The following is a 26,321-nucleotide window of genomic DNA, read 5'->3' on the forward strand; positions in this document are numbered from 1 at the left end:
CAGTAGCATCATTAGCGTCAAACCTGATTGGCGAACATGTTAGAGAAGTTGACGAAAACACCTATTCCGGAATTTGACCGTCATAAAAAGGAAAACACACGTGGTGTAATGTTGGGTTAATGTTCTGTATAATGAAATTATAAACAAAGTTTTTACTATCAAGAAAGTAATATTCAGGCCGGCTTAGAGAGCTAAGAGACCAAGTTTAAAAGTAAAAACCTGCATTATTTTAAGTTTAGAAATAATTTTCTATAAGTGCGTAAGCTTTCCCTAAACACTGAAATAATATATTTAAAAAGTTCATACGAGACGGTGCTATTTTATTTACATCCACATTCATAATGGTTCGAAAATTAAAATATCATGAGCAGAAACTACTGAAGAAAGTAGACTTTATTTCCTGGGCAGTGGATAATAATTTACATGAAGTTAAAGTACTGAAAAAGTATCACATACAAAAACGAGAAGACTACACAAAGTATGTATATTTGAATGATTAAACTATTTAATAAATAACTACTTAAACATGCTTAGATACAACAAATTGAGCAGAGAAATCCGCGAATTGGCAAGAAAAATCAAGGAACTTGATGCTAAGGATCCATTTAGAATCCAAGCAAGTGCCCAACTCCTTGAAAAACTGTAATAATTCTCAGTATATAGTAGTACTAAAATGTTTAATGAGTTTTCTTTATTTTTAAGCTTTGTCATGGGGCTTATTCCCACAAGATGGGACCTCAGTTTGGCTGAAAAGGTTACAGCATCCTGTTTTTGTAGGAGAAGATTATCTGTTGTTATGGTTAGAAGTGAGTGTGTTATTTTTAGTTTCAGCTTATTTGTATCAAAAAATGTATATAGATAAAATGTCAGAAAGTATAAAAGGAGCAACAAAATTGATTGAACAAGGGCATGTTAGAGTGGGTCCAGAATTGGTGAAGGATGCAGCATTTTTAGTTACAAGAACATTAGAAGATTTTGTCACATGGGTCGATAGTTCCAAGATAAGGAAGCACATTTTGGAATATAATGGTTTGGTAAGTTTATTTACATTGTCCTTTCCCTGAAATGAAAAATAATTTTGTTCCAGAGAGATGACTTTATTCTGTGATCCTGTTTCTTTAAATACCAAATAACATGGAATATATTATATTATGTATATAAAAATATAAGAATTAGATTATTTTAACAATAATCATGATGCAGCAATTTGAAGCATTTTCCCTATGTCAATAATTTTCTCCCTGGGCTTTCCCACTTTCATCCCCTCTATAACCTCATATTGGTCTATCTTCTCCCAATCTTTCCAATCTACTATTTGCACATTTTTCTTTTTTAACACTTTTTGAACCTGAGCGAACCCTGGTTTTGTTGTGCTAAGAATATCACTTTTCAAAACATCTTCTATTATTTTATCTGCAACTCCAAAGGCATTTGACATTGTTGATAAGATTACACCAAGAGGGCCAGTACCTATGAAAGTTTAAATGTGTTTTGCTTTGTATAATTGAAAATGCCAAAAATAATAAAATAGTACTTACTTAACCATCCAGTTGTATATAACCCTGCATCAATTTTTCCATGTGTGTTTATTGCTATCCCTTTATTGGAGTCAAATGGAATGCCTGGGTCCACTTGAAGACTTGTATACCCTAGTAAAATAATGAAAGGTTTTACTTTGCTGGGGCCATATCCGAAGACTTACCTATACTTGTCACAAGTAGACCACACTCAATGATCTCTTTTATATCAGTCAAACAAGCCTTTTGCTTATTAAAATCATCACCCTCCAATTGATTAACTCCCAACAAGACCTTTTCTACATTACCCACTCCTAAAATTTCAATTGGAGATCTTAAAAAAATGGGTCTAAATACTTTTCCATTTATATCTGCAATCATCTGCTCTTCAACTGACTTCAACATTAATTCTGTAATTCTTTTCCTTGGTCTTGCCAGTTTGTTAACAATGTCCTTTCTTATATGGTCAAAATCCTTTTTCCTCCATGCTGTTTGACAGTTCTTTAATTTGAGCATTTCACGAAGTTCTTTTATGGTAAAAGCAGCTTGTAATGGTCCTCTTCTTCCAATCAAGTAAACTTCCTTGATTTTTGATTGGGCTAATTGTTCCAAAGAATGTTGAGTTATATCTGTAGTCTTTAATTTATCCACTGGAGTTAATAATATCCTAGCAACATCTATTGCAACATTTCCTTGCCCAATTATTGCCAATGATTCAGTAGTTAAATCAACTTTTAAAAGACTGTCACTAGGAACGCCATTGTACCACCCAACAATTTTCCTAGCAGGTATAACATTTTTTAAACTTTCACCTGCTATATTAAGTTTCCTGTTTTCTTCTGCACCATAAGCCTGAAGATATGTTTTTATATAAAATATTATATTATTGGTAAATTTAAACTTACAAGCAGTACTATGTGATAGGATTGCTTTAACTCATTCAATGAAATGTCTTTTCCAAACTCAATGTTACCAAAGAAATTAACATTGGGAGTCGCTGCAGTTTTGGAAAAAGTGTGTATTACATTTTTAACTTCGGGGTGATCTGGAGCTACACCAAATCTATTGAAGAAAAAATTCATTCTGTCTTCAATCAACTAATAAATTAAGTACCTTACTAAACCAAAAGGCACAGGAAGCTTCTCTATAATATCAATCTCTGAATCATGCAGTTTCTTGGATAAATGCTGGGCAGCATAAAAACCTGCAGGACCCGCCCCAACAATGCATATTTTTGGGCTGAATGAGGTCTTGGTTGACAGATATTTGTTTGAAATTTTAATTAGAGGTCTAAACATATTTATGGATATCTCCTGGTTGGTAATATAGGCACCTTTTTGTAAACTATTCAACTAAGAGAAAAGTTGATTCTACAGGTAATTCTAAATTAATTTTTGGCCTTTTGGAAAAAACCATAGGAATTCTTCAATCGACAGAACAATAGTTGCTCTATTTATGATGTTAAGACATTAAATTTGTAATTAATTCTTTCTCTCACTGTTCATGCTCTTACAAAGGGGGGTTATTTAACCAGTATAATTTCTGTTGTTTACTAGGAGACGAAATTAACCATGTCTTGTTCCTATTTTGATTTTTTAAGCCAACTTTTTTGGATGGAAATCCTGACACTATTCCCCTTAAATCGACAGTCCAGGATATACAGGTATACATCTCTTGTCACCTACCTACAGACATCAAGGCACAGTCCCAATTATAAGCCCCTTATGGATCACTTCAACTTAAAAATGCTTCTGTTTACTGGTCGATCTTCGATGGCGGTTCAACAATCAAACTGGAGAGAAATTTCTTTCTTTGTGAGTATAGTGAAGTTTAATGCTAATTAATAATAAGTAAAAACAATATAAAAATTTTTTTTACTGCTTTTGTATATTACTAAGTCGTCAAGAAAATCGCAATTGCTTTTGGATCGTACAAGGAACTACCAGTTTTTTTTTTAGGTGACAACAGTTGGATTGTAAGTTAACGCTTTCAGATAAAATTTATTGGTATTTGGTACTTCAATACGCCTTGGTGCTTCTTCATATATTAGTGAATATGAAATTAAGAAATATATCGAATCACAAAGCACCAAACAGTAGCTACCTCAATATTGTTATAATGTTCGGGCTAATTGATTTACAACTCCGAGACAATATAAACAGTAATTGTCCATTAGGATATGCCGTGATTATGTCTAGAGATAAAACCCAAGACGGTTATAATAATCGAAGTATTTTTTATATCACTGTATAAAAAAGTTTTAAGATTTCCAATAAATAATTCATTTTTTTTTATTTTGCCATAATCTTTAATAATTACGCGACTAGACAAGGATCACCCTGAAGATCAGAACTGAGGTACCTATACGTCTCTACTTAACTCATAATCTTTTGTGGTATCAATATCACCTAGAAACATACCTTAGATCCCTCATAAAATGGTCATTAATCGGATAATTTCAACAAAAAAAAAAGCTTGCTCTGCTTTGCTTCTCATTAACTACCTACTTACTTCTTTTGGGATATTGATTTGTTTTCACCTTGTTTCAATCAATATTTTTCTAGGACATGTTTATAGAATTTCACTTCCAAAACGGTAGCGGCATTTGAAATGAATAATTCACATATTATTTTCTACACAGTAATTTTAATGAACGTGCTCAATTATTTTAAAGGATGTAAGTGACTATTTAATCGAATTAATAAGATTTTGATTTCCGGATTAATATTACACACCATAGGTAGTGCCATAGATTGCTTTAAATGCATATCAGTAAACAACGACTATCCTCCATGCGAAGATCCCTTCCACAATAACTACACACTTGACATTTTCCAATCTCCCTGTATGGGCGGCAGAAAGGGCCGAGACGGCATATTCCCTGCCACCGCTTGTGTTAAAATTACGGGTGTATTTGGTAAATATCAATAGCAATTACGCATTAGTCGCACATGCACAATTCATTAAATTTAGATGACAATAAAGACACTATAACTGTAAGAGGATGTGCGTTGGACAGTGGCACTTTGACCACAGACACCGAATTGGTGAGGATGTCTCACTGCGGAGGGTTTTACTATTCCAATCGGTAAGCAGTGTATTAAGTAAATATTAAAACATTAGAGAAACAATGTTTTGCAGGTATGTCAGGGGTTGTGTGCAAAGCTGCAGCGATGCTGACGCATGTAACTCATCGGAGAATATATCAAGTTATTTGGGAAGTAAGATAATGTTAGTGCCCCTATTGGGCCTGCTGCTGATGACTATCACATTGGAATAATGTATAAAATATTGGTACATATGAAAAAGTTCGTGTGTGGTTTTCAGTTGGATTTTGAGCGAGTGGGGTGCATAGTTGAAAGCATCGGGTTTTTGAATTTACCTACGTGTTATAGGCAAGATACAGCTATAGCTATATGGAACTGGTGTTTACAATATATACAATATATCGAAAACTTCCTTATTAATCTACGAGCTAATATTTAGTAAACATGCACATTAGTCTTGATGGCAGATCATATATGTCCTTAATTAAGTGGTGCCCTTTTAGAAGTTTAAAAATAGCAAAAACTTTAAATGATGCTGCTTTAAGATGCTTATGTATTTGAATTAATAAAATTGGCCTATAAAATCGATTCAATGGAGGACAAAAATTTTGGTACTATACTAATCATTACTATTGCAATAAGGATGTACGTAATGTAAATAAAGTCCATCGTTTTAAACACAATAAAGATAGAAAAAAAAATTGATGTTTCAATTGAAATCTCCAAACCTATATTACCGTTCTTTTTATTCGCGAGAAAATGGTGATCGTAGACTGGTGGTGGAAATACTTCGTAAAATGCCTTAAAGCGATTTATATCATGTTTTATAAAGGTTATTTAACAATTTTAAAATGCTCTAGATTGCCTTCTTAATCTCGCCTTTATTTCAGACATTACATAAAGATAAATCTTACATAAAAATAAGTACCGATGCAGTTTGTAATAAATACCGTCAACTCATTGTGAAACATTAAAGCCTTATGATGTAACATTAACATTTTATGATGTATGTCACTACGCCAAATTGGTATTGGTAATTACTACTTAGATATTTACGACACGCATTAAAATTTAGGTATATAACTACGCTTCACACAAATTTGTTTGGAACTTACACAAATAACAAAATACTGAAGTCCACTGAAAAAAAACACATTTCATGCAATTTGTCAGTCAATAAAAGGCTCAATACATGCTCACTTACCTTAATATTGCATCTCAAGTTTTATGGTTTTAAGGTCAAAAGCCTCCTAAGCCCACAGTTAAACAGTGTTCTAAGATTAAACACTTAAAAACCATTTCTAAATAGTTCTCTTAGACCTAATTACATATAATGCATTTATATGGTAAAATTACGTAAAAAACTAAATAATGCACATATTACTATAAATAGTATACAAATAGATAGTATACGTAAGGAGCAAGTATACGTAAGTTTCCAATCAGATTTACAGATTGTTGAGAGGGGCATGTACAGGGTTATAATTTCGTCAAGTTATTTTGAAGGAATATGGCAATTTTCCGTCCCACTCAATAACCTGTAACTCGCCCAAAATAGCTCGAGAAAATACTTAGAATTTTTAAACTCGCATTACACTCAATTCATTGCTAAAAATGATCCAGTATGATTTACTGTTCCAGTTTGGGGTAGAGGCTGTCTAATGATCTGCAACAAGAAAATTGCAAAAATCATTATTAATTGAGCAATTAAACTAGCTGAGTTTCTTAGAGCATAAACTAAGTAAAGAATTACAAAAATAAATTTTATGTCGAATACGAATCTCCACTACAATGCGCACTCAGTGGAACGATTTTGTTAATTTAACACTACTAATGTGTCAGGCAAATAGGCCTAGTTTGTTTTTTCATTTTAAATAATTTTAATTAATTTAAACTTTCACCTTAAACATTTTAACACAAACAAACTAAGAAATTTGGTCGATTTATACTCTTGTACTAAACTTATAAGTTAAATTTAATTTAATTGACAATTTTGACCTAATGGACGACGAGCACAGAGATGACAAAGTTTAACGAATTTTCCCGAATTATGTCAAATTTCGTCCAAAAATTGATACACATTTGATTTTAAATTAATTTAAACTTAATATAAGTTGTAAGTACAACTGACCACAAAAATAAGTTCACTTTTATTTTGTTGTGAGTTTTAATTTACATATTATTAAATAAAACAAGGCCAGTCGAAAACATCGGCCATACTGACACTCTCATTGAGCACTGTCATTCAATTTGGCACAATATGATGGTGGCCATTTGCTAATGAATTTTTCATTTGGTTTTTGAAATATTTTCCTACGTCACAGAATTACCTCTCAGTGTGTGATGGCAATTGTTTTCAACATTACGCCCTCTTATTATCTTAAGAGGGTGTGAGAAAAAAAAGACTATCAACCACATGCAACATCCAAATATAACCTCTAAGCTTAGAATTGAGCAGGCACGAAAGTCCTCCATGCGTTACACTATTGAGAAAGCATTAAAAATGCTCACAATAGCTAGGTAGGACACAATACGGAATTCGCCTGAAGATGCCTTTAGGTGGTTCAAAATGTGCTTTAAAACTTTCCCCAAACCGAACTCCGTATTTCGAAAGCACTTTCTCCTAATTGTCAACTCAAACCTAGGGCGATAGCTCCTGTCCGTGCATAGGATCGTACCCACAGCTGCTGGCGTCGTAAGCACCGCCCTGGTCATATGCCGACCCCATTGAGTACCCCATAGAGTCCTGCGGAGGCGCCGGGGACATCATTGGAGTGGGAGTACCAGAATAGGGAGAAGCGCCTGCTGCCTTTTTGGCTGCGTACAGGTTCGCCTCCTCTTGAGCTTTACCAATGTTCTTCTTATACCTGCCAATTTATAACATTGTATGAGCCATTGGTATTTCTTCAACCAAAAATAACGGTCAATCAAAAGAAATTATACTGCAGGATGTGCTAAATACACTCGACCCAACGAACGCAAAGCACAGGTACCATATTTTTCGTGCGCATGTATTTTAGTTTTTTTATGTTCTATAACTTCAATTCAACATAGGTGTGAGGTAAAAATTTTCTCTGTACACATAAATATAGTAGATATATTTTATCAATTCATACTTATTGTCAAAACAAATTGTAATTAACGCAACAGAGAGTGATCCTAAAGAGATAATTCCAATGTGACCACCAAATCGTCGAGATCCATCAATGTCAAATTACAGAGACGCACAACAACTGGCAAAGGCCACTGCACTTTTAACTGAAGGAGTGCCTATGTTACACTTAAAAATGAACTTCCTCCACCTTAGTAACTATCAGACAAAGCGTCACACCGTTTTTTAACCTTCTTCAAATCATCTCTTCCCCTCACTCTTCACGATTCTCAAACCTTCATTTCGTCAGATCAACTTGTACCATAGACAATGGAGATGTATTTATCATTGCTGATCCCAACACTAAAATTTGAGGAACGCCAGCATCTAGTAAGTTCTATATATGGAACACTTGAATCTAATTTTAAGATATCTCTTTCAGATACTATTGAAACCAGGCAAGGATACTGCCTTACAAGTCAGAGCGCTCTACCTTAACCAGCAGCACCCCATTACAGACACAGTCAAAGGCATTAATCAAATCACACATGGAGCTATTAAGTTAATGTAGATGCAAACAGACAAAATACATGAGTATAGTACCATTTTCCTCAGATATAAGTAAATAACTATTGATAGATGTCAAAATGTGTGTTTGTGTTTAAGTGTTTAAAACAATTAAGACATCTATATGCATGCAAGTAGGATAAAAAAATCACCTGATTCGTTTATTACCAAACCAATTGGACACTTGGCTGACAGTAATACCACACTTTCTTGCTAGTTCTTCTTTTGCTTCCTCACTTGGATACGGATTGCTGAGATGAGAGTAAAAATACTCATTTAGGATTTCTGATGCCTGCTTACTGAAATTCCTTCGTTTTCTTCTGGCATCAAGAAATCTGGACCTGCTCAGAGATAAATTCACCCATCACTAAGAAACACTTGAATGTAACAAATAGATATATACCGCAGTATCATTACAGCTTCACAAGTGGACTGTTTCAGCTGCATTTGAATGGAGCTAAATTTCTTGTGAATTATCTGTACCATTCTCTCAATCTCCTTGGGTGTAATAGGTCGAGTTCTCGACTGCTCACGTAACAAATTCATAACATGAGTGGTGAATTCATTGCAGGCCTGCAATTAAATTATTTTCATGTTTTGCATATGGTTTTCATTGATGTGATTCCTTACCTGTTCATATTTTTCCAATTCCTGGTGATATATCTGTCGTATTTGTGCCAATTTGGCTCGATAGTCAGAATGTTCTATAGCATTATCAGGTTGACCTGCTTGAGCAGCAGCCGAGCCTGATGCTGCAGCCCCAGCCCCTCCTCCCTTCTCTGGTCCTGCCACACCCTCAGCAATGAGCATGTTGTCCAATCTTATTGAATAAAAACAAACTAATTTTCCATGAAAACAGCAGTTATTCACTCTTTCTACCTCATTAATTGTGGATCTGGAGGCTCCTCCTCCTGGGTGTTTCTCAAAGAAAGGACTGTCTTTTCTTTAATTTCACAAAGAACAGAAAATAAAGCTGGCTTCATTCTATGACAATTTAGAGTGTGTTTCCGAGCTTGAGCTTCATCCAGGCTCTGATCAGTAATGTTCATTATCTGTTGTAGGATCTCCCCAATATCCTGTTTCCGCGGTTCATTGTCACCTCCTGGTGCATCTCCTAACATCATTCGCATTATTTACTCATCAACAAATTCAGGTACCAAAAAAATAGGTACACTTTAAATACCTTGAGACATTCCATAGGGTTGAGGAGGCATCAATCCTGGAGCTGTATGGCTCATCATTCGACCGGGATCATCCATCGTAGATAAGCCTTAGGCTCTGGATAATCGAAAGATTTGAAGAGTTTTTTTCAAAGATAGAAAAACAAGGAATTTGACTAGTGAGTAAACAAAGGGGCTATTAGACCAACAAGGAAACAATTAGCAGAATCAGGTGGAGAGACTGGAAGGAGAAATAGTAAGGACGCCATTGCAAAATCTGGCGATGCCAAACGTTTCAACTATTAATTAAGACTACGATTTTGTTCTTTTGAAGTTTTTTAAAACCATCTATTATAGATTAAAGAAAAAAAAAGATAATTATTGTAACAATTGGTATATATGCTTACTTTCTGAAAGATGCAAGTTTGAGATTTGTGCCAATTCGACACTCAAACTGTACTGTATAATTGAAATATATATTCATGAATCGATTAACATGTGGCAACACTGGATGCACCAGTCAACTTTTCATCTTTATCGGTCGCAATCGCCATTGTATTAAAATCGATTGTGTTCTCAGCTCTACTTGTTTGATCCACTTCGAGGTACACTAATTGATCTGTAAATCAAGGACAGCAACCTTTTAGATTACAAGCCAAAAAGTGGAATCGTAACGACAGATGAAAAACTCTCTTTACATAATGAGAATTTGAGTGTTTTATATCTTGTTCAAATACAATGTTTTAAATCAAAATTTTCATGTTTCATACTTTTATTTTAATGAATTATAACAAGAGAAGCTCCAATGTTTCGCAAAAATCCATATATTTATTGCTACATTAAATCTAACATATATTGTGTATACAGAGTATTTTACGTTGAGTATGTCCACTATTGACTGATGTTTCAACTTGAATGGTTACAAGACAAAGGTTGATAAGTTAGAAAAAGGTGACCTTTAAGTTTTTTATGACTAAAGATTCATAATATTATCATATGTCCCGAGGTATATGAGATGATAGTTTACGAAAAAGTGTTCTTTAATTTTGGTGTATACAATTTGGCATGAATGCGCGATTGCCAAACTTCAATTCACGGCCAGCAACTAGGGATGTTACTTAAACTTTTTGACATCTATTTTTGTCATTGCCATTTATTGTTATTGTTTTTAAATTAATTACTTATAATAAATTACATATTTCTTATATGTAAGGGCAGTTTAGAGGGTCTTTTTACAGTACTTTGTTGTGTTTTTTTTTCGATAATGGTAAGTTTATGCTTAAAATATTCTTATTTCCAGGCATAAAATAATTATATTCAAGGATGTGTTATCCAGACCTGCAGAGGAGTTTGAGAATGACCAAAGCATAGAAGCAATGTGGGCTATGAAGGCCTACGAACATGCTGAAATATATTTCAATGTAGGTTTTGGTAAAATATTAATTCAAGGATCCCAAACTATATTGAGACTTGGCATTCTTTCAGTTATTATGTTCTGTTGATCCCAAACTTCTTCAACTCACTCCAGAAGATGACCTCATTTACAAGCTATTTAGAGAGGAATTTCCCAGTTTAGATATCAAAATCATTATTGAGAATGAACTCAAGAGTACCAAGGAAAAGGCTAAATGGAGGCCTTTTTGTGAGCGATTTAAAAGTGTAATTGAAGGTAAAGAATGGTTTCCATTGTACTTATAGACAAATGTATTTTATTTATATTTGCAGATTATAGTTATGGCACTTTACTAAGATCTGATTCATCAAAAGACTATAGTGAGGATAATACAATTTTGGTTACAAGGATACAGTTTTATGCCATTGAAATTGGCAGAAACAGAGAAGGCATAAATGACGTTTTGCGCAAAAAATTCATGACAAGTCTTGTTGAAGTTAAAGATTTTGAAGACCGCTAATTAAACACTTAATATTTTGCAATAAAAAGCTCAATTAAATAAATGTCCAGATATATATTGATTTGTTTTCATTCCCACCTTCATAAAAACTAATTCCACAATGTATCAAATCATATATTACTAGTATTACTACAGCTTAAAAGGTATAACCAAGATTTTATTCTTGACACTTTTAACAGTTATCCACCTTCCCAGTTTATATTCTTGGCTCACACAGACTAAAAGTTTCTCCCTATCTGCTGTAAACTCTAACACATTAACAACACCTTTAACATTAATTTTCATAATCTCAGTTGCTCTTTTGAAACTGTCACTTAATTTCCACAACCTTACAAATCCATCCATTGATCCTGAGGCTACTAAGTCGGTATTTGTTAATGCAGTTATGGCTGTAATCCATCTTGGTTGGGAGTTCGATGGATCTTTTCCATGTGCTGCTTGAATGCTGCAAAGAGGTTTCTTTCTCATGATACTCCAAACACATATTTGACCATCATCTCCAGCAGTTAGGAAATTCTCTTGATTGATAAACTTTACATGATCTATATTACCAGTATGACCATTATATATCAACTGAGTTTCTTCAGTAATTTTCCAGAGTCTTAAATCATGGCATCCTGAAGAGACAACTCGGTCTTTATTCAAGGAATCAATGGACATGACAGGACCCTGATGTCCAAATAAGGTTTCAACATATGCCATTTCATCTAAATCCCATACTTTAACACTTTTATCCTTGCTACAAGAGAACATAGTGTGGGATTCTTTTTTGAAGGTTAGTCCAAGAATGGAATTTTTATGACCCATGAGGTTTTTTACATGTTTCAAACTGCAAGGGTCCCATATATTTACATTACCTAACTTGTCACCTACTGCCAGAAACATGCTGTCTGTGGATATGGCCAGGCTCAAAATTTCACTTGTGTGACCAGTGGTTTGTTCTTTTATAGACCTCACAAATGGTATAACTCCAATAGTTTTGAAAGTTTTTAGGCAATATTTAATAACTACCCCATCTTTACTACCACAAAAGAGGACTTGATTGTCACTAGATAAACACATGCAGGTCAAACATGACCTCTGTTTTTTACACTTCAGAGTCCTAATTTCCTTAGACAAAACTGACTTGTATTTGTCTGCTAAATTAATTCTAAGCTTCCCGGTTTCTTTAAGATAGTCTTCTTTAAGCCTCTTGGAAATTACTGTTTGATCAACTTCATCTTTTTCTAGTCGTATCCGCTCTTCTTTCTCAATTTCTTCTAGATACAATTTAGCCAACCTCACCTTCTTCTCTTGAGCTGTCTCATTTTCATTATCTGATGAATTGGAATTGGCATCATCGTAGTATTCCATGTCCTCATCTTCGCTGCTGGTGACTTCTTCATGTTCGGACTCATGTTTCCTTTTTTTGCCCCTTTGAATGCTGTTTTTAGAATTACTCACTTGATTCCCTTTATTGATGAAGAAGGACATGGTTAAAAACTGGTACTAAACTGAAACTACATTCAATTAAAACTAAGCTTTGCTGTAAATCTAAGAAAAGGGTTTAACTCGGTAGACGAAAATGAGGTACAAAATGAGGAAAAGTTAGTAAGGTTAAATATCAAGAATGTGAGGTTAGATACGATTCCAAATCGATAAGCTATGAACACGCATCGATGTAGATAACGTAAACAAAAAATTAATAGTATTGTAGATTTTGCAGAATTGAGACACGATGAGAACTCTATATCGAACATAATAGACAACACGTATCTATAATCGCGCATACTGATCATCTAGAAACTTATATTAAAACCTAATAAAAAAAAATACAATTATGTCAATACTTAACTTCTATTCCTTAACACTATAATTTGAAAATCACTAAATAAATGAAAGTATAGGAAATCAATTATAGATCAATTCTTTAAGAATCGTACAAAGTTTGCACCTTTTTAGAGAACGCCTGTTATGACTGCAAACCGAGTGAAACAAATACATAACGTCTTTTTTCTAAATGGAGAACTCCCTATGCATCTTAGTAGAGTTAAAAAAATATCACTTTTTAATTTATATTGAAGGTACATCTTTGCTAACATTTGGTTTTTTAGTTTTCATACCATATTAAAGTTGCAGATATTTATACAAAATTAATACACGTTTCCAAGCTTAAGTTACATCCGACTGTTATCAAAGGTCAGTATGAAATTTTACACAGAAATAAAATATTCCTTGACAATATTTGCATTAAATGCCAAACCAGGTCCGAAGGCCATTTACCATAAATTATGTTAGACTATGATGTGATTCAGAAAGAATAGACCTAAAATTAAACTTAAAGATCAAGATGCAGTTTTCAGTGCTGCAATAATGTTCCCAGTACAGGTATTTATATTTCCAAGACAGTTCAAATCACCAATATGAGATGGAGATAAAAAAAACTTGACCTTAACTTATAAATAATTCAGACCACCTATTACAACTCTTGGTGGCTCATTGCTCTAGCTTGGGCCTTGACCCTTTTCTCGTACTCCAGGCGATTTTGACAGTAGATAGTGTAAGCTTCAGCTTGGGCAGGGTCTTTTACATTGGGCTCATTCAGCAGATCTTGGATTCCAAGAAGAATCTGTTTGATGGTGATGGCTGGACGCCAGTCTTTCTCTTCATCCAATAGGGACAGACACACTGTACCTGATGGGTAGACATTAGGGTGGAAAAGTGGAGGCTCAAATTTGCATTTTGGAGGGCTAGTGGGGTAGTCTAAAAGATGTGATAACTAAATAATAAAATAATCTGAAAGTTAAAAAAGGAACTTACCTTCCTTGAACAGCATTCTGAGTTTATAGTGTCCCTCTTCCCATGGGGTGCCCTTTTTCCCTGGAATAGAGCACTCCCAGTTCATCAAGTTCAGGGAATCATTAGCATTTTTTGAGGGACGAGCGACAAATCCGAAGGGATGATCTCTACGCCAGGCTTTTCGTTCCTCTGCTAAACGAGCGGCTGCAATCCCAGACATTTCTAATCTGTGAACGACTTATCAAAATTACTTTCACAGAAAAATCCCGACAATTTGAACTGAGATGTGAATTTGGAAATCACATAAACTCCTTAGAGACTCAATCGTTGGGCTGCTATATAGAAAACAAAAAAAACTGCCTTTATGAAAAAATCTGAGGTTTTTTAATATTGTATGCAGTCAATGCACGATTTTTACCGCGAAGGCCCAAATGCTTAATGCTATAAGTTTACCCTGCTGTGCCTTATTAGTTTAAAAAATAACTAAAAACCTTACCAGAACTTCTTATGTGTCTTTTAATTTACTCCTCGCCTTTGATTCCCTGCAATTTTTCACTATTTTTGTTTTAATCTAACAAAACGAAATTGACTTATCTCGGATTGCAGAGAAAGAAAATGGCCGCGTTTCGCTTTGTACGAGTTCAACACAACTTTACTTTCCAGTTTCGATTGATTCAATACAGTTGAACATTGAAGGTAAATCGGTTTACTACTGAAACGTTCGCTAACCACACTTTCATAGTAATTTATCCCGCTGAACGCAGCCAATAGATACTTCAACTGTCTTAAATAAATGCGATTTAGGTGTTTTCAAGTTAATACTAAAAATTCTACGAACAGTCCGGGTCAATTCTAGTACCTGCTCCTTTTATCACCTTGCTTTATCTTTTTCTATTTACTGTTTTAGCATTTAAAATATTTTTCCTATTTCCACCTTTACACAGTTTTCTTGAATTTTCTATTTTCTAAAATTATTTTTCATATCGATTTTAAGAGAAAACTATTTGATTAAAATCGCATTCGTGTATTGTTTTTTGTTCTCTCACTACATGGGGTTTTTCAAAACTTAGCACTGATAAGAAATTTCTATAGTTTGATAACCAAATGTTTAATAGAGAAATGATTGAAATTATCTTAAGGCACAATTTTGGATGGAACTCATCTTTAAAGGACATTGAAATAATAGATTTTTCCCTTTTTGAGGTTTCACAATAACTTTTTGGTTACATATCACACACGATGACACCTTGTAGTTCTGTCGCTGCGATGATTTCCTCAAAACTTAACCTTAATGCAAGGCTCATAGTTCAATAACTTGTCATTGAATCAAGCAGAGATCAGTATTCTCTCAAGGCAGTCATGTTTTTTAAAATAGGTCTCTCTGTAATTTTTTCAGAAGCTTATCACGTTAAGGACATTTTCATACAAGAACACGACTGTAATGTCAATTTATTATTGAAAATTTAAAGAATGGTAAAATTTTTGTCGTGAATGGGACGTCTATAGCTACACACGCTAGAGTTATATTATTCACTAGTGTCTTAACTGTATTAACAAAATCATAAATTGACCCATGGGACACTCATTTTTGGACCCATCATTGCATTTTCACTAGACACTAAATTGGATTAGGCAACCATTGGTTCCTTTTGTTCCTTCTCTGTCTCGTCCACAGCCGGTTTATCCCATGCCTGCCTATCACCTGAGGCAAAAATCAAATAAAAGGTACAACAGAATGTGTATACGCCCGAAGCTGTAATGAAGACTATCCTCCACTTGGCAATGCTCGGCTGGAATTAAAAATATCTCCAGAAAATGATCAAAAATCTCTTTAGAATCTTACCGTTCCCTTAATCATGAATCCAGCGTAAATGGGGGCAAGCAAACCTACTACATTCGCCATGCAGTTCGTGAAAGACATAAGAATGCCAGCGAACTGTGGAGAAATATCCAAGTGATTTACCCTAAATCCGGAGTTGGTACCTCCGTTCAAGCCCACTCCTACGGTGAGGAGGGAAACCGTAAGCCATTTATCGCAACCGGTAAAGGCGGCCACGAATAACGCAGCCGCAGGACCAAACTGACCTGTAATGATAATAATATAGTGCGGTCACTGGCAATAAATTCATGAACGCACCAATGCTGTTTAGAATCTTCCTGACTGAAGTTGCAGTAAAGTAGGGCCTGGTCAGCATCCAATCGGCAACTTGACTGACCAGAATTGAAAACAGCCACATGGCGAGGTACGGCAACGCCGACAGGAACCCATTCTGTAATAATATATCATTTAAGTTTGTGTTTGATTTTGACGAACGGGCACTTATACATCTTTAATACTGAAGTGCAACACTTGCTTCATGTAAGTAGGAAGTTCGGTCATTAGAGTTTCATATCCATAGTTGTAGCCCATGTGGGCCAAGAGTATGGCCCAAAATGGTAAGGATTTTGCTATGTCTGACCATGGAATTGGGGGAATCTTCTGGAAAAAAAATTCTATTCGTAAGCACTACAAATGGGCAAATTTTATGTATGCATAAATTTACTGGTGCTACTTATTTGTGATAACAAATAGGTGAGAGCTAATAGAAATCTTAAGGATTTTTGGTAGCATTATATTGCATTTTTTACGCTTGACAAATTATTGAATGGATTCGAAATTTGTCACAACACACGTACATGCGTAAATCTGACTGCTAGTAAAGTCATGCATCAAATTCATAAAACGAAATGAAGGTGAAAAAGCCCAGTATGCTTATGCAATTATATGGATTTGATACTGGAGATTAGCAATTATTTCAAAGCGTGTACCTGTATGGTTTCACGTTCAGAACGTGTAAAACGTGATAATAAGATAATACTCAGATCCCTTAAGATTAAAAAATACTTACACATTAGGCTTTGTTATTAATCACGAGTTACTTAGTACCACGTTCTGATAAATTGGACATTCAGTCACTATAGACTTACTGTCTTCCCAACAACAGTGCCGAGAGATGTTTGAATATATTCCCGTTCCGTCGAATCCATCCTTTTGTTGGATTCTGGGTCCTCTTTGACCCAAATTAGGAAAGCGATGCACCAAACTGTTCCCACGGCGCCAAATACGTAAAAGATGCCCGGCCACCGCCATTCCGAGATGGATAGTAGTCCACTGAGAGGTAGAGATATCACAGTTCCGAGTTGAGCACCTGGGATAAAAAAGAAGAAACTCGGTCAATTTGAAATAATAGTTATGGAACAATGAAGAAATGTCTAGAGATGGGTGTTAAGGACCGCACAAATGAGGAAGTTGATTTTATTTCAATTGGCATCTCAAAGGAAAGACTAAAGCGAACTGGATAAATAACCAGTATAATGCAGTTTCCGTGACGTCCTTAAATAAATAAAAACTATTTTTTAAAAGCGCATCGGTTCGGCGAACGCGTGTAGAAAAGATAATTTTCTCCATTACTTTCCATAAGAAAAATATAGTTATATTTAGGTTTACTACTTTCTCATGTTTCTTATACTTTCTCACTAATTTTTGCCTCTGATGTGCAAGATTTTCGTTGTTTTGGACACTGCAATTTCCTCTGGTTAAAGTTAATCAACGCAGCTGTTACACACAGAAAGGTCCTAGTCATCGCAGGCCAATCTATTCTAATATTCTATTGCAGCCTATTTATGGATTATGGATTATATTCGGTTTTATTTGGAGATATATATTTTCAATGGATTATAATTATAAAGTTAAAAGGAACAGCCTTGAATGTAGGCTTACAGAGCAATCTGAGAAAATGAAGGCCTATTGCAACTTCACGAGCCATTGCAGCTCAGTGTTTATTAAGTCGAAGATCCGTAAAATCGATTTCGATGCTACAAAGGATCTGGTAGGATTAATTCACCTTGGGTCACCCACAGGAGGAAAGAAATTGATAATATCAACAAGTATGTTCGGCCTTCAGGAAAATATCCCACCAGCGCCATCTACTATCATATTAACAGAGTTAATTAATCGCTGAACTGGAATGAGATATAGAGTCGGTGATTTAACCGACTTCGTATTTTATCAAATAACTGATTGGTGGGTCTCGCAAAACGGTCAATGGGTGTATAAACATGTTTTCTATTCCTGTAAATCTCGTTTATACGATTCGGTCCAGGGCGCGCCTAACCAGTACAACGAAATCGCGGATACAAGCGATCCAGTGACGTCACTTGGTGTCGCGACAAAGTAGTCCGTTTGTAGTAGTGCTAATATTTAATACTGCTACAACAGGGCGGTGCAGGGTTGCTGCTTTTTGCACGTGTCGGTTAGCTTTGATTGAATTCTTAAATTTGTACGTGTTTTTCTACTTATTTTTATATTCTTTTCAGTATAAGAAAAATGAAAAATAACAAATACGAAAAAGCAAATTTAAAAATTACATTCAAGAAAGCTTGGGAATACACGGCCATATGACGTCTATTACTTATCTTGGTACTTGAACTTAAGCACCCGAGATTACATTTCTTCAGTTCACTGGTTTGGCTATCACGTGGTCGACGTTCTACTTACGTAAGTTCAAAAATTACAAAAAAAAATCCTCAAAACATGAATGTGTTATAGATTGGAAAGCCGACTTTAATCCAGGTAATTTATACGAAACGAAGGACATACATAAACTATATTTATTCCAACGATTTTAAGAACAATTCCAGATGAGTTTAAAAATCTTTTCTAGCTGATTCACAATACCGAGAACAACACTGTTGTTGGGTATTCTAAAAATTGTTACTTTATCTTCTCGATAATGCTCAGTAAATAACTTTCTTTATCATATATTTTGTTATTACTTAGTTTTACTATTTCCGACAATTATTGTTATTGTATCAACGAATGTAATTAAATAACCAACAAGACAGAGCAACAATCGCGTCACTTTATAGATGGTATCGTAAAGGGTATCCAATTGGCCTCCCTGCGAGCATGATTTGACAATAGTCGATTAAAAAAGAAAGGTATTCCTTGAGTATTCCATGGTGATGCAGCGGTATTTACTGGAACGCAATACAAACGTTTCAAGTTAGATCAATTAAGTGCTAATATTAGCATCAGTTAAGAAGATCAATTCAAAGCGAATTATATCAATTGAAGCTATTTATAATTTTTTGTTGAACTTGCTTTAAAATTTTCTACGATGCGCAAGTAAATTTGGAGACTTAAGTTTACTTTAATTTTTTAGTGTATGAAAAGTTCAAACCACAGATATCTCCCTTTCTTTGGAATTATTATTTATTAAGTAAATTCCAATAATTATGAAACTCTCAAATTCAAGAGAAGCGAGCGTTCATAAATTGTAATTCACGTTTCTTCGGATTCGATAAATTATATTTTCAATAGATTTAGTTTTTGTAGAGACTCGCGTGAAATAAAGTTCAATAAATCGCAATTGATATTTGTCCTGATGTAAAAATTCGTTTCATTTCGAGTGTTGTGAAAATCAAAAACTGTTCATGGCTTTGTCCCAACTGAGGAGTAAATCTTTGAACTTCAGAAAGGCCACGACATGTTCATGTCGATATACTGAGCCCCTGCGTGACACACGACCGTTCCTGACGGTTCGGAATTTATTCACTTTTTAGTGCATGGAGCCGTCATGTTTCAAGGAATTCGGACATTGCAAAAAATGTTCTTCAAGTGACCTCCGCTTAGACGAGATAAAAAATAAACAATTCCTGTTTTCGGATTAAAAACTTCCAAAAAATTTCTAGATACAAACGGACCTTTATTGATCGCTTTGTTTTAGAATTTAAATATTATAAACAAAATTGTCTTACGGTTTAGCATATAAATTCTGCTAACATTTGATATAAATATTGACAGAGCTTTCACCGAATTGAATTTTGATTTTATGTTTAAGACCGAAAATCAATATTTGCTGAAATTTGAACGATTGTTTTTCGCAAATCCGAAGGCTTTTCCTTCATCTAAGTCGTAAATTTTGTTAATAATTCCATCCATGCGAGATAAGAAGCAGTCATAAATTACTGTCCAAAACAACGGGAATGTGCCTTGGTTAATAATGATTTTTCCGCTTTAATAATGGTATTTCGCCAACCGGAAAAACATTAAAACTTCGCTTCCATGTACCGTTAATTATTTATATTCGTTAGATTGTCAATGGACCGGAACATCTAAGAAAATTTTTATCCTATTGCAGCAACCCAAAATAAATTTTGAATTAGATGTTCTTTTCCTGTATAAATAACAGACAGGGAAGTGACAATAAGTGAGGTTAGAAATGGGTCGAATATCAAAGTCTTATTAGAGATGCTGAATTTTAACCTCATTCATTTGTCACTGTTAACGTCTACTGCTTCCAGAAAAGAGAACATCCCCTTTACGTGGAAAACAGAGTTTTTGTGTTTCGGTTAGAGCAACATGATGTAAAAACCAGATTCAACACTTGTAAGAAAATATGTGAAAATCAAAAAGTTAGTACCTGCGTAAACGAATGAACCCATTCGGCTCCTCTCGTTAGGGGGGATCCATTTTGCCAGTAAGGCGTGGCTGCACGGGACAATTGGACCCTGCCCGAGAATAGGAATATTTCAAAAACGGTGTTTTCAGGAAGAGGCCGTGCTTTGTCCCTCCAGCTGCGCTAAATGCAATTCACCAAAGGTATTTTTTATCACTGCAATAACCGACAAAGCAAGGCCAACTTCTCATCCACCTCGACGCGCAGGAACCACTCAGTGTTTAAACGCACCTCGTTGACATTATTGGAAACTTACCTCACCCAATCCCTGAATAAATCGCACGGCCAACAACCAACCAAGGCCTAGTTTAGCAGCGACGGGTACCAGCAACCCAAACACCGAATTGATAAGCATTCCCACGCCCAAAAAGTGAATATTCCCGTAGGTTTTGCCCAGGATGCCGGCCGGAATCTGCGTTATTACGTAACCGTAGAAGAAAGCAGAGAGGACGTAGGCCTGAACGTCAGTTTGCCATTCAAACTCGCCATCGGCTTCGTGTGAGTTTTCCTGTCGAAAATAACATTATCTGTGAGGAACTCAAAAAATTTGACAACATTTACTGCTGTTGTGTTGAACTTCGCTCCGCACTCAATAACATCGACGTCGTCGCTAGGAGAGTCGTCATCGATAGCTAGAGCTGTATGGTTGACCATGGCCACAATGGCTACTGACATGTTTGTCCTCATGATGTAGGCGTTGGCCATGCCGAGAGCCAACATAAAAGTTACGAAGTGTCTGGTTCCAAACCATCCTAAAATCAGAAAATGAAAACAATTTTGATCAGCCTTCACTCAGCTGAAACCTCCTAAGACGTTAAAGCTGCAATTTTTCATAATGAACGAGTTTTTCGAAACATTTAAACAAAAAAAGAAATTTAATTGATTTACATAGTCCATTCAGGTCCGTGCCGTGCAAATTTGAGGTGATGATTTATGGCTGACTAAACTGCTCGAGAAATTTCGGAACTGTTGGGGAATCGAAGTAATTTTGACTACCGTACCGAAGGACATTTTACACTGCTTGGTCGTTAGGAAAACTGTTGTAAGTGTGATTTTATGGGTATAACACCTCTATGTTATTAACTTATGTTTAAAAGTCAAACCTATAAACAAAAAGATAGTGTTCCTGATTATTCAGGTACTTTTCAATTGAAAGTAATTGAGTATTTCGTCAAGGTACATAAAAATTCGATAGAATATCGATATATCTGGACATCACATATATGTATGTCAAATTATTTTAAAAACCTTTATTTATTATACAGGGAGTTTCGTAATAAGAGGCCAAAAAATCAGAAGGTGAATCTGAGAATGATTTTGGGAAAAAAAGTTCACGTGAACATTAGTCCGTTCTTGATCTTTTTTTCAAATATAGGGTGAGGGAAACATGATTTTATCTAAGTTTTTTCCTAATAAGTCCGTCCCGGTATTAAATAATTTTATCAAAATTAGAGAGGCTAAAGTGAGTCTAGAAGCACATCCTTTGAAGGAAAACAATATTTTTAGCTCCACCAGTGGCGTCCCCATTGCTGTGACTCTGAACATTTTCAACCAAAAATATGGTACGCCACTAGTTTTTTAATAAAAATATTTTCCTTAGTGCTCCATATTTTCGTAAAAAAAGGTCTCTTGAATATTTTTTATAACGCTATCCGTTTATATGGAAACAATAAAACGTAACTATGTGCAACTGAGAAATCGCATAAATTATTCGTTTAACGCAATGAAAAATACGCCAGGGATTTTTTGAAAAGTGCACGATAATATATGAAAACGGGCTATGGCCTACATTCTTGCAGGTAGAGAGCATTTTCAAAACCGTATATAAATGTTTTTTTTTTATAACTGATGCAATTAATTTAGTCTTGTAGTTTATATATTAGATAAAAATAATGTTTAAAAAAATCCATGAAAACATTTAACGTTATGGAAAACATTCAAGAGAATTTAGCTTTGATAGAAATATGGAACGTTCAGAAAATAATTTTTATTTTTTTTAACCAGCGGAGAATATTTTTCGTTCAAAATGTTCAAGGTCACACCGATGGAGACACCACTGAAAAAATTAAAATAATTGTTATCTCATTAAAAAACGTGTCTTTACACCTATTTTACCTTCCACAATTTTCATAAAAATATTTAATGCCGGAATGGGCTTTCTGGGAAAAAAACTAAATAAATAAAATTATCACCGTGTATGTTATAAAGGGACAGGATGGATAGGAAGGGAAAACGAACCATGTTCATGGGAGCTTTTTTCTTGAAATTATCCCCTGAATTTTTGACATACTATTACTTAAACACCCTATACATACGTATGTATAAACGTGACAACATTTTTTTCATATATCTTTTTATTATTAAAAATCTCACATCGGACTCTACACGTGTTCTACTATACGTTTGCATCTACATGTACCTAATTCTTTTACCTTAGGAACATTTTCAATGTTGTCCTATTGTTATGTCTAATTAGACACTAAATAGGTCGGTAGGAATGACGAGAGAACATCAGTTTGAAAACGATTATGGTTAATGCTTGAGAATAGCAATTAATTTGTTTGTTATTATGGCTCTTGAATCGTGATCCAGTTGAAAACACGTTACGCTCTCACGTGTATTGTGCAACAATAAATTAAAAATCGAGTCATCTGAATGCCGAATGATGTTTTGCATTCTGATTAATATTTAAATAATATTGTTGGTTTTGACGAGAAAATGACCATTGTACCCAGAGAACTGTCCATTGAATACCAATAATTCACGATTAATTAGTGAAATATTTAAATATTGCGTGTGGGTTACGGAAAAGTTTTTTGCATTATTTCCGCCTGATTTTCTGGATTAAACCGTCTAGTTTTACCGGATTTACGGTTACGGTAAAAAAACAAAGGTATCTATAATACATATCTCCATACTAAGGGGACTTTGGAAATTAAGAATAACACCAAATCTTCTTTGCCAAATTACTTCGTTTATATTTAGAATTGTTCTCAGGCAAATGTCCAAATATCGGTGAATGTGGAATGAAACTTATAAAGTTTTTTATTTTTATTTGCACTCTACAGTGTCCGAATGAGGATTAATCGACCGCAACGGTTACGCAATATTATTGGTGAATGGAGGTGTTTTTTTTTTTTTAATAAATTTGGCACTGAACAACGCCAAATTTGTAGAACTACGTACATTGTCACATTTGTGTCTTTCAGAACTTCGCGAATGTGAAACTTTATTAGGCATGCGCCGTTCATTTCTAACGTAGGTACGTCAAACGCTCGGAAATTAGACACTTCACATGTTTCATAAAATACAAAAAAATGGCAAAAATACAGATTCTACGGAAGACGGTCACCCTTCTTATCGTTAGGCAAATAACAAAAAAATATATTATGCTTCTTATTAGTCAGTACAATTTCCGGACGCTCTGTATAATACATTATATAAGCGGGTCGCTTGCATGTTAGACATTTACGGCAAACAGAACACACGAGCTTTCTGAAATTTTACAAATTTCGGTCTTGTCCTCTCCACCTAAAATATTTTCCGCAAGGTAATGCTGCCGGTTATATAAAAAGTAGCGGCAATTTAGAAATATTGACTAGAACACCCTGTATATCATGACGTTTCTAGTTTTCCTACTGCTTTTTGATCATTTCTGACTTAATACTTCCTATACCTATCTCTTGCGCTATTCGAAATATTTATGAATGTCCTTATTTTATTATTGAAAATAGGGCCCTAGTAAAACCTTCGTTACAACGCTAGTGCTAGAAATAAACTAAAAAATGAAATAATATACAGGGTGGGGAGCCAAGTATGTTTAGTAACTTGCGGCGTAGTATGGCCGAAAACATTTTAGGTCAATGGAGCAAGACCAAAAATCGATATTTACTTATTTTCAGGAAGATCAAGTATCCCAACTTCTGTAAACGTCTAACTTGCTGTCGAACGAGAACCACCCTGTATAGATATTTTTAGATTTTCATTTTAAGATGCAATGCACGCGGTGAGTGACCGTTCACAAAAACCTGATGATAGAGGTATTTTCATTGTCTATTTTCTGGTAATTGTAGGCATTTAAAGATGCTCACGGGTCGTCCTCGTGATAACAATTACATACTTAGGCGGTATTCTACACGTAGAGATATCACATAATACCAGATGATCCATCACACTGCATGGTAGCGATATATGTCTGAGTGAAATATTCCTTTCAATACAGGGGTGCGGTTTGGAGGGGCGAAAGTGCTGGCGCACTTTCGTTACTCCAAATCTAATTTCTTACTTAATTTCTTCAATTCTTTGCCTCACGTCTCTTCCTCCTTATGCTCAATTTATTTCTCTTCTTATCTGTTATAATCATATGCAACTATTAGAATTTTAAAGTTTCATTTGGTAACATCATTAACAATTTCATATTCATCCCACTTCCGCGTAACCGCTAAAAATTTGAAACTTACACACTCAAGACAACATGGGAAAAAGTAGCGATAACGATTAAGAGCAGGGTCATTTCTATTAGGTTTCGGGTATTGAACTATAGCGATTACCTCACTATTCTATACAGTCTCATTCTTAAATGAGTACGATTACCACCCACCACCAAGACAGTGCGTTAAGGTAGCTTTGCACCCGGCGGCTTTAGAATTTACAAACCGGTCGATGAGCACATGTTTCGACCACGTGCTGCCACAAATTCGGCCTGCGTTGCCGCATTGTGGTTGAAATTTGATTTTTCCAAGAAATTTAAATTTGTTTTGGTGGGTGAACGTCTTAAATTTTTAGTACCACGTTGCAGTCTGTAATATTGCTTAATCCCCAAACTGATAGTAGGGATTTTAAGGCTTATCAAATCGTAAATATAAACTGATAAAGAGCATAGGAATTATTTGAGTTTTGAGACTTATTTTCTTTGCTCAGGGAAGAATTTCTCACCTGGTTGTTTCTTCTTCTGCAGCGATTCCGTTTCGAAAACGACGCAATATTGAGTATTCGGGTAATTGTTGTGATTACCGTTGGTTGCAGTTGAACCGTTCATTTTGGATTTTTCAACGAAAAACAAAATTATTAAGGCTAATCTACACTAATATCACCGAGATTCCCTAAGTTTAAAATTAATAAATAACTTTCGCAATAACGATCTACTATTTTACATTGAGCTTCTTCTAGCCAGAGAGTACCAACAATTCAACCTTGATTTGGCTTTTAACTAAAAATGTCAATTTGCCCGTGCAAATTGGGTTAAAACTGTGTAAAAATTACTAGTTCTGGACCTTCCGCCGTCTCTTTTTCCGGGTAAATAGTAAACTGTGTGTACAATTAGCAAAGAACTTGAGACGAACATCCATACTCGAACATCGGACAGATTTGCAGGAGATTTATCGTTTGTATACGATCTCGCACTACACTGTATAACTTCGAATGTCAGACGGTAACTACTTGGGTCGGTACTACTATTCAACGCTGTTGACTGTAACTGATTACGAATACCGGCAATGTATTTATATTTCGTTTCGCAGTTGAGATAATGCCGAAATGTTGAAGCTTTATAGTACCTGTTGCGACATCTGTTTTTGTGCTCGAGAACGTCGTAGATTTGTCTATGAGGCGGTACCAAAGGAATTGTCTCCTTCAGTCAATGATTTTTATGATTTACGCTCGTACTGACTGGGTTTTATGATGCGGCCAGTATTGAAAGCTCAAAGACGTTTGAAACGAGATGAATTTAAATATCAAATATTTTTTTAA

The 26,321-nt window shown here is 34.9% G+C and overlaps 8 protein-coding genes across 15 annotated transcripts; 3 read left to right on the forward strand and 5 right to left on the reverse strand.

The window, feature by feature from the left end:
• The first annotated feature begins 90 nt into the window (after nt 1–90).
• LOC136345401 (U3 small nucleolar ribonucleoprotein protein IMP3) lies at nt 91–1,206 on the forward strand. Its single transcript, XM_066293662.1, has 5 exons — nt 91–478; nt 535–642; nt 703–806; nt 859–1,034; nt 1,088–1,206. The coding sequence occupies exons 1-5, from the start codon at nt 342–344 to the stop codon at nt 1,106–1,108; spliced, it is 546 nt and encodes a 181-aa protein (XP_066149759.1). The 5' UTR covers nt 91–341; the 3' UTR covers nt 1,109–1,206.
• dare (NADPH:adrenodoxin oxidoreductase, mitochondrial) lies at nt 1,077–3,658 on the reverse strand. 5 transcript variants are annotated; one of them, XM_066293658.1, is made up of 6 exons: nt 3,412–3,658; nt 2,631–3,353; nt 2,423–2,579; nt 1,703–2,369; nt 1,539–1,649; nt 1,077–1,470 (listed from the first exon to the last, which is right to left on the reverse strand). In XM_066293658.1, exons 2-6 carry the CDS (start codon nt 2,813–2,815, stop codon nt 1,193–1,195), a joined length of 1,398 nt encoding a protein of 465 aa, XP_066149755.1. In that variant the 5' UTR covers nt 2,816–3,353; nt 3,412–3,658; the 3' UTR covers nt 1,077–1,192. The 5 variants fall into 5 exon arrangements, with proteins under 5 accessions (XP_066149755.1, XP_066149750.1, XP_066149754.1 ...); XM_066293653.1 differs by having other exon boundaries at nt 2,631–3,202; nt 3,277–3,658; XM_066293657.1 differs by lacking the exon at nt 3,412–3,658 and having other exon boundaries at nt 2,631–3,153; nt 3,207–3,353.
• A 232-nt stretch (nt 3,659–3,890) lies between these two features.
• Nucleotides 3,891–5,256, forward strand: LOC136345402 (uncharacterized). Its single transcript, XM_066293663.1, has 4 exons — nt 3,891–4,194; nt 4,258–4,434; nt 4,491–4,605; nt 4,659–5,256. Exons 1-4 carry the CDS (start codon nt 4,128–4,130, stop codon nt 4,795–4,797), a joined length of 498 nt encoding a protein of 165 aa, XP_066149760.1. The 5' UTR covers nt 3,891–4,127; the 3' UTR covers nt 4,798–5,256.
• Nucleotides 5,257–5,425: 169 nt separating this feature from the next.
• exd (extradenticle) lies at nt 5,426–9,897 on the reverse strand. Of its 3 annotated transcripts, XM_066293660.1 has the most exons (8): nt 9,790–9,897; nt 9,406–9,500; nt 9,102–9,336; nt 8,853–9,042; nt 8,626–8,795; nt 8,375–8,563; nt 7,206–7,431; nt 5,426–6,230 (listed from the first exon to the last, which is right to left on the reverse strand). In XM_066293660.1, the coding sequence occupies exons 2-7, from the start codon at nt 9,479–9,481 to the stop codon at nt 7,206–7,208; spliced, it is 1,086 nt and encodes a 361-aa protein (XP_066149757.1). In that variant the 5' UTR covers nt 9,482–9,500; nt 9,790–9,897; the 3' UTR covers nt 5,426–6,230. The 3 variants fall into 3 exon arrangements, with proteins under 3 accessions (XP_066149757.1, XP_066149758.1, XP_066149756.1); XM_066293661.1 differs by lacking the exon at nt 9,790–9,897 and having other exon boundaries at nt 7,243–7,431; nt 9,406–9,770; XM_066293659.1 differs by lacking the exon at nt 9,790–9,897 and having other exon boundaries at nt 9,406–9,769.
• Nucleotides 9,898–10,499: 602 nt separating this feature from the next.
• Nucleotides 10,500–11,352, forward strand: LOC136345417 (protein PBDC1). Its single transcript, XM_066293702.1, has 4 exons — nt 10,500–10,649; nt 10,705–10,803; nt 10,868–11,051; nt 11,108–11,352. Exons 1-4 carry the CDS (start codon nt 10,647–10,649, stop codon nt 11,293–11,295), a joined length of 474 nt encoding a protein of 157 aa, XP_066149799.1. The 5' UTR covers nt 10,500–10,646; the 3' UTR covers nt 11,296–11,352.
• Nucleotides 11,330–13,187, reverse strand: U3-55K (U3 small nuclear riboprotein factor 55K). The gene has a single exon (XM_066293679.1). It carries the CDS (start codon nt 12,766–12,768, stop codon nt 11,425–11,427), a length of 1,344 nt encoding a protein of 447 aa, XP_066149776.1. The 5' UTR covers nt 12,769–13,187; the 3' UTR covers nt 11,330–11,424.
• A 148-nt stretch (nt 13,188–13,335) lies between these two features.
• On the reverse strand, nt 13,336–14,766 carry lwr (lesswright). Of its 2 annotated transcripts, none has more exons than XM_066293701.1 (3): nt 14,570–14,766; nt 14,095–14,310; nt 13,336–14,037 (listed from the first exon to the last, which is right to left on the reverse strand). In XM_066293701.1, the coding sequence occupies exons 2-3, from the start codon at nt 14,291–14,293 to the stop codon at nt 13,754–13,756; spliced, it is 483 nt and encodes a 160-aa protein (XP_066149798.1). In that variant the 5' UTR covers nt 14,294–14,310; nt 14,570–14,766; the 3' UTR covers nt 13,336–13,753. The 2 variants fall into 2 exon arrangements, with proteins under 2 accessions (XP_066149798.1, XP_066149797.1); XM_066293700.1 differs by having other exon boundaries at nt 14,095–14,300; nt 14,570–14,757.
• Nucleotides 14,767–15,506: 740 nt separating this feature from the next.
• On the reverse strand, nt 15,507–26,063 carry LOC136345406 (putative inorganic phosphate cotransporter). Its single transcript, XM_066293678.1, has 9 exons — nt 25,509–26,063; nt 21,135–21,325; nt 20,830–21,081; nt 20,538–20,625; nt 17,041–17,261; nt 16,400–16,552; nt 16,211–16,343; nt 15,917–16,158; nt 15,507–15,863 (listed from the first exon to the last, which is right to left on the reverse strand). Exons 1-9 carry the CDS (start codon nt 25,609–25,611, stop codon nt 15,702–15,704), a joined length of 1,545 nt encoding a protein of 514 aa, XP_066149775.1. The 5' UTR covers nt 25,612–26,063; the 3' UTR covers nt 15,507–15,701.
• Nucleotides 26,064–26,321: the final 258 nt, after the last annotated feature.

Source organism: Euwallacea fornicatus, chromosome 19 (genome assembly GCF_040115645.1).
Source record: "Euwallacea fornicatus isolate EFF26 chromosome 19, ASM4011564v1, whole genome shotgun sequence".
Classification (NCBI taxonomy): domain Eukaryota; kingdom Metazoa; phylum Arthropoda; class Insecta; order Coleoptera; family Curculionidae; genus Euwallacea; species Euwallacea fornicatus.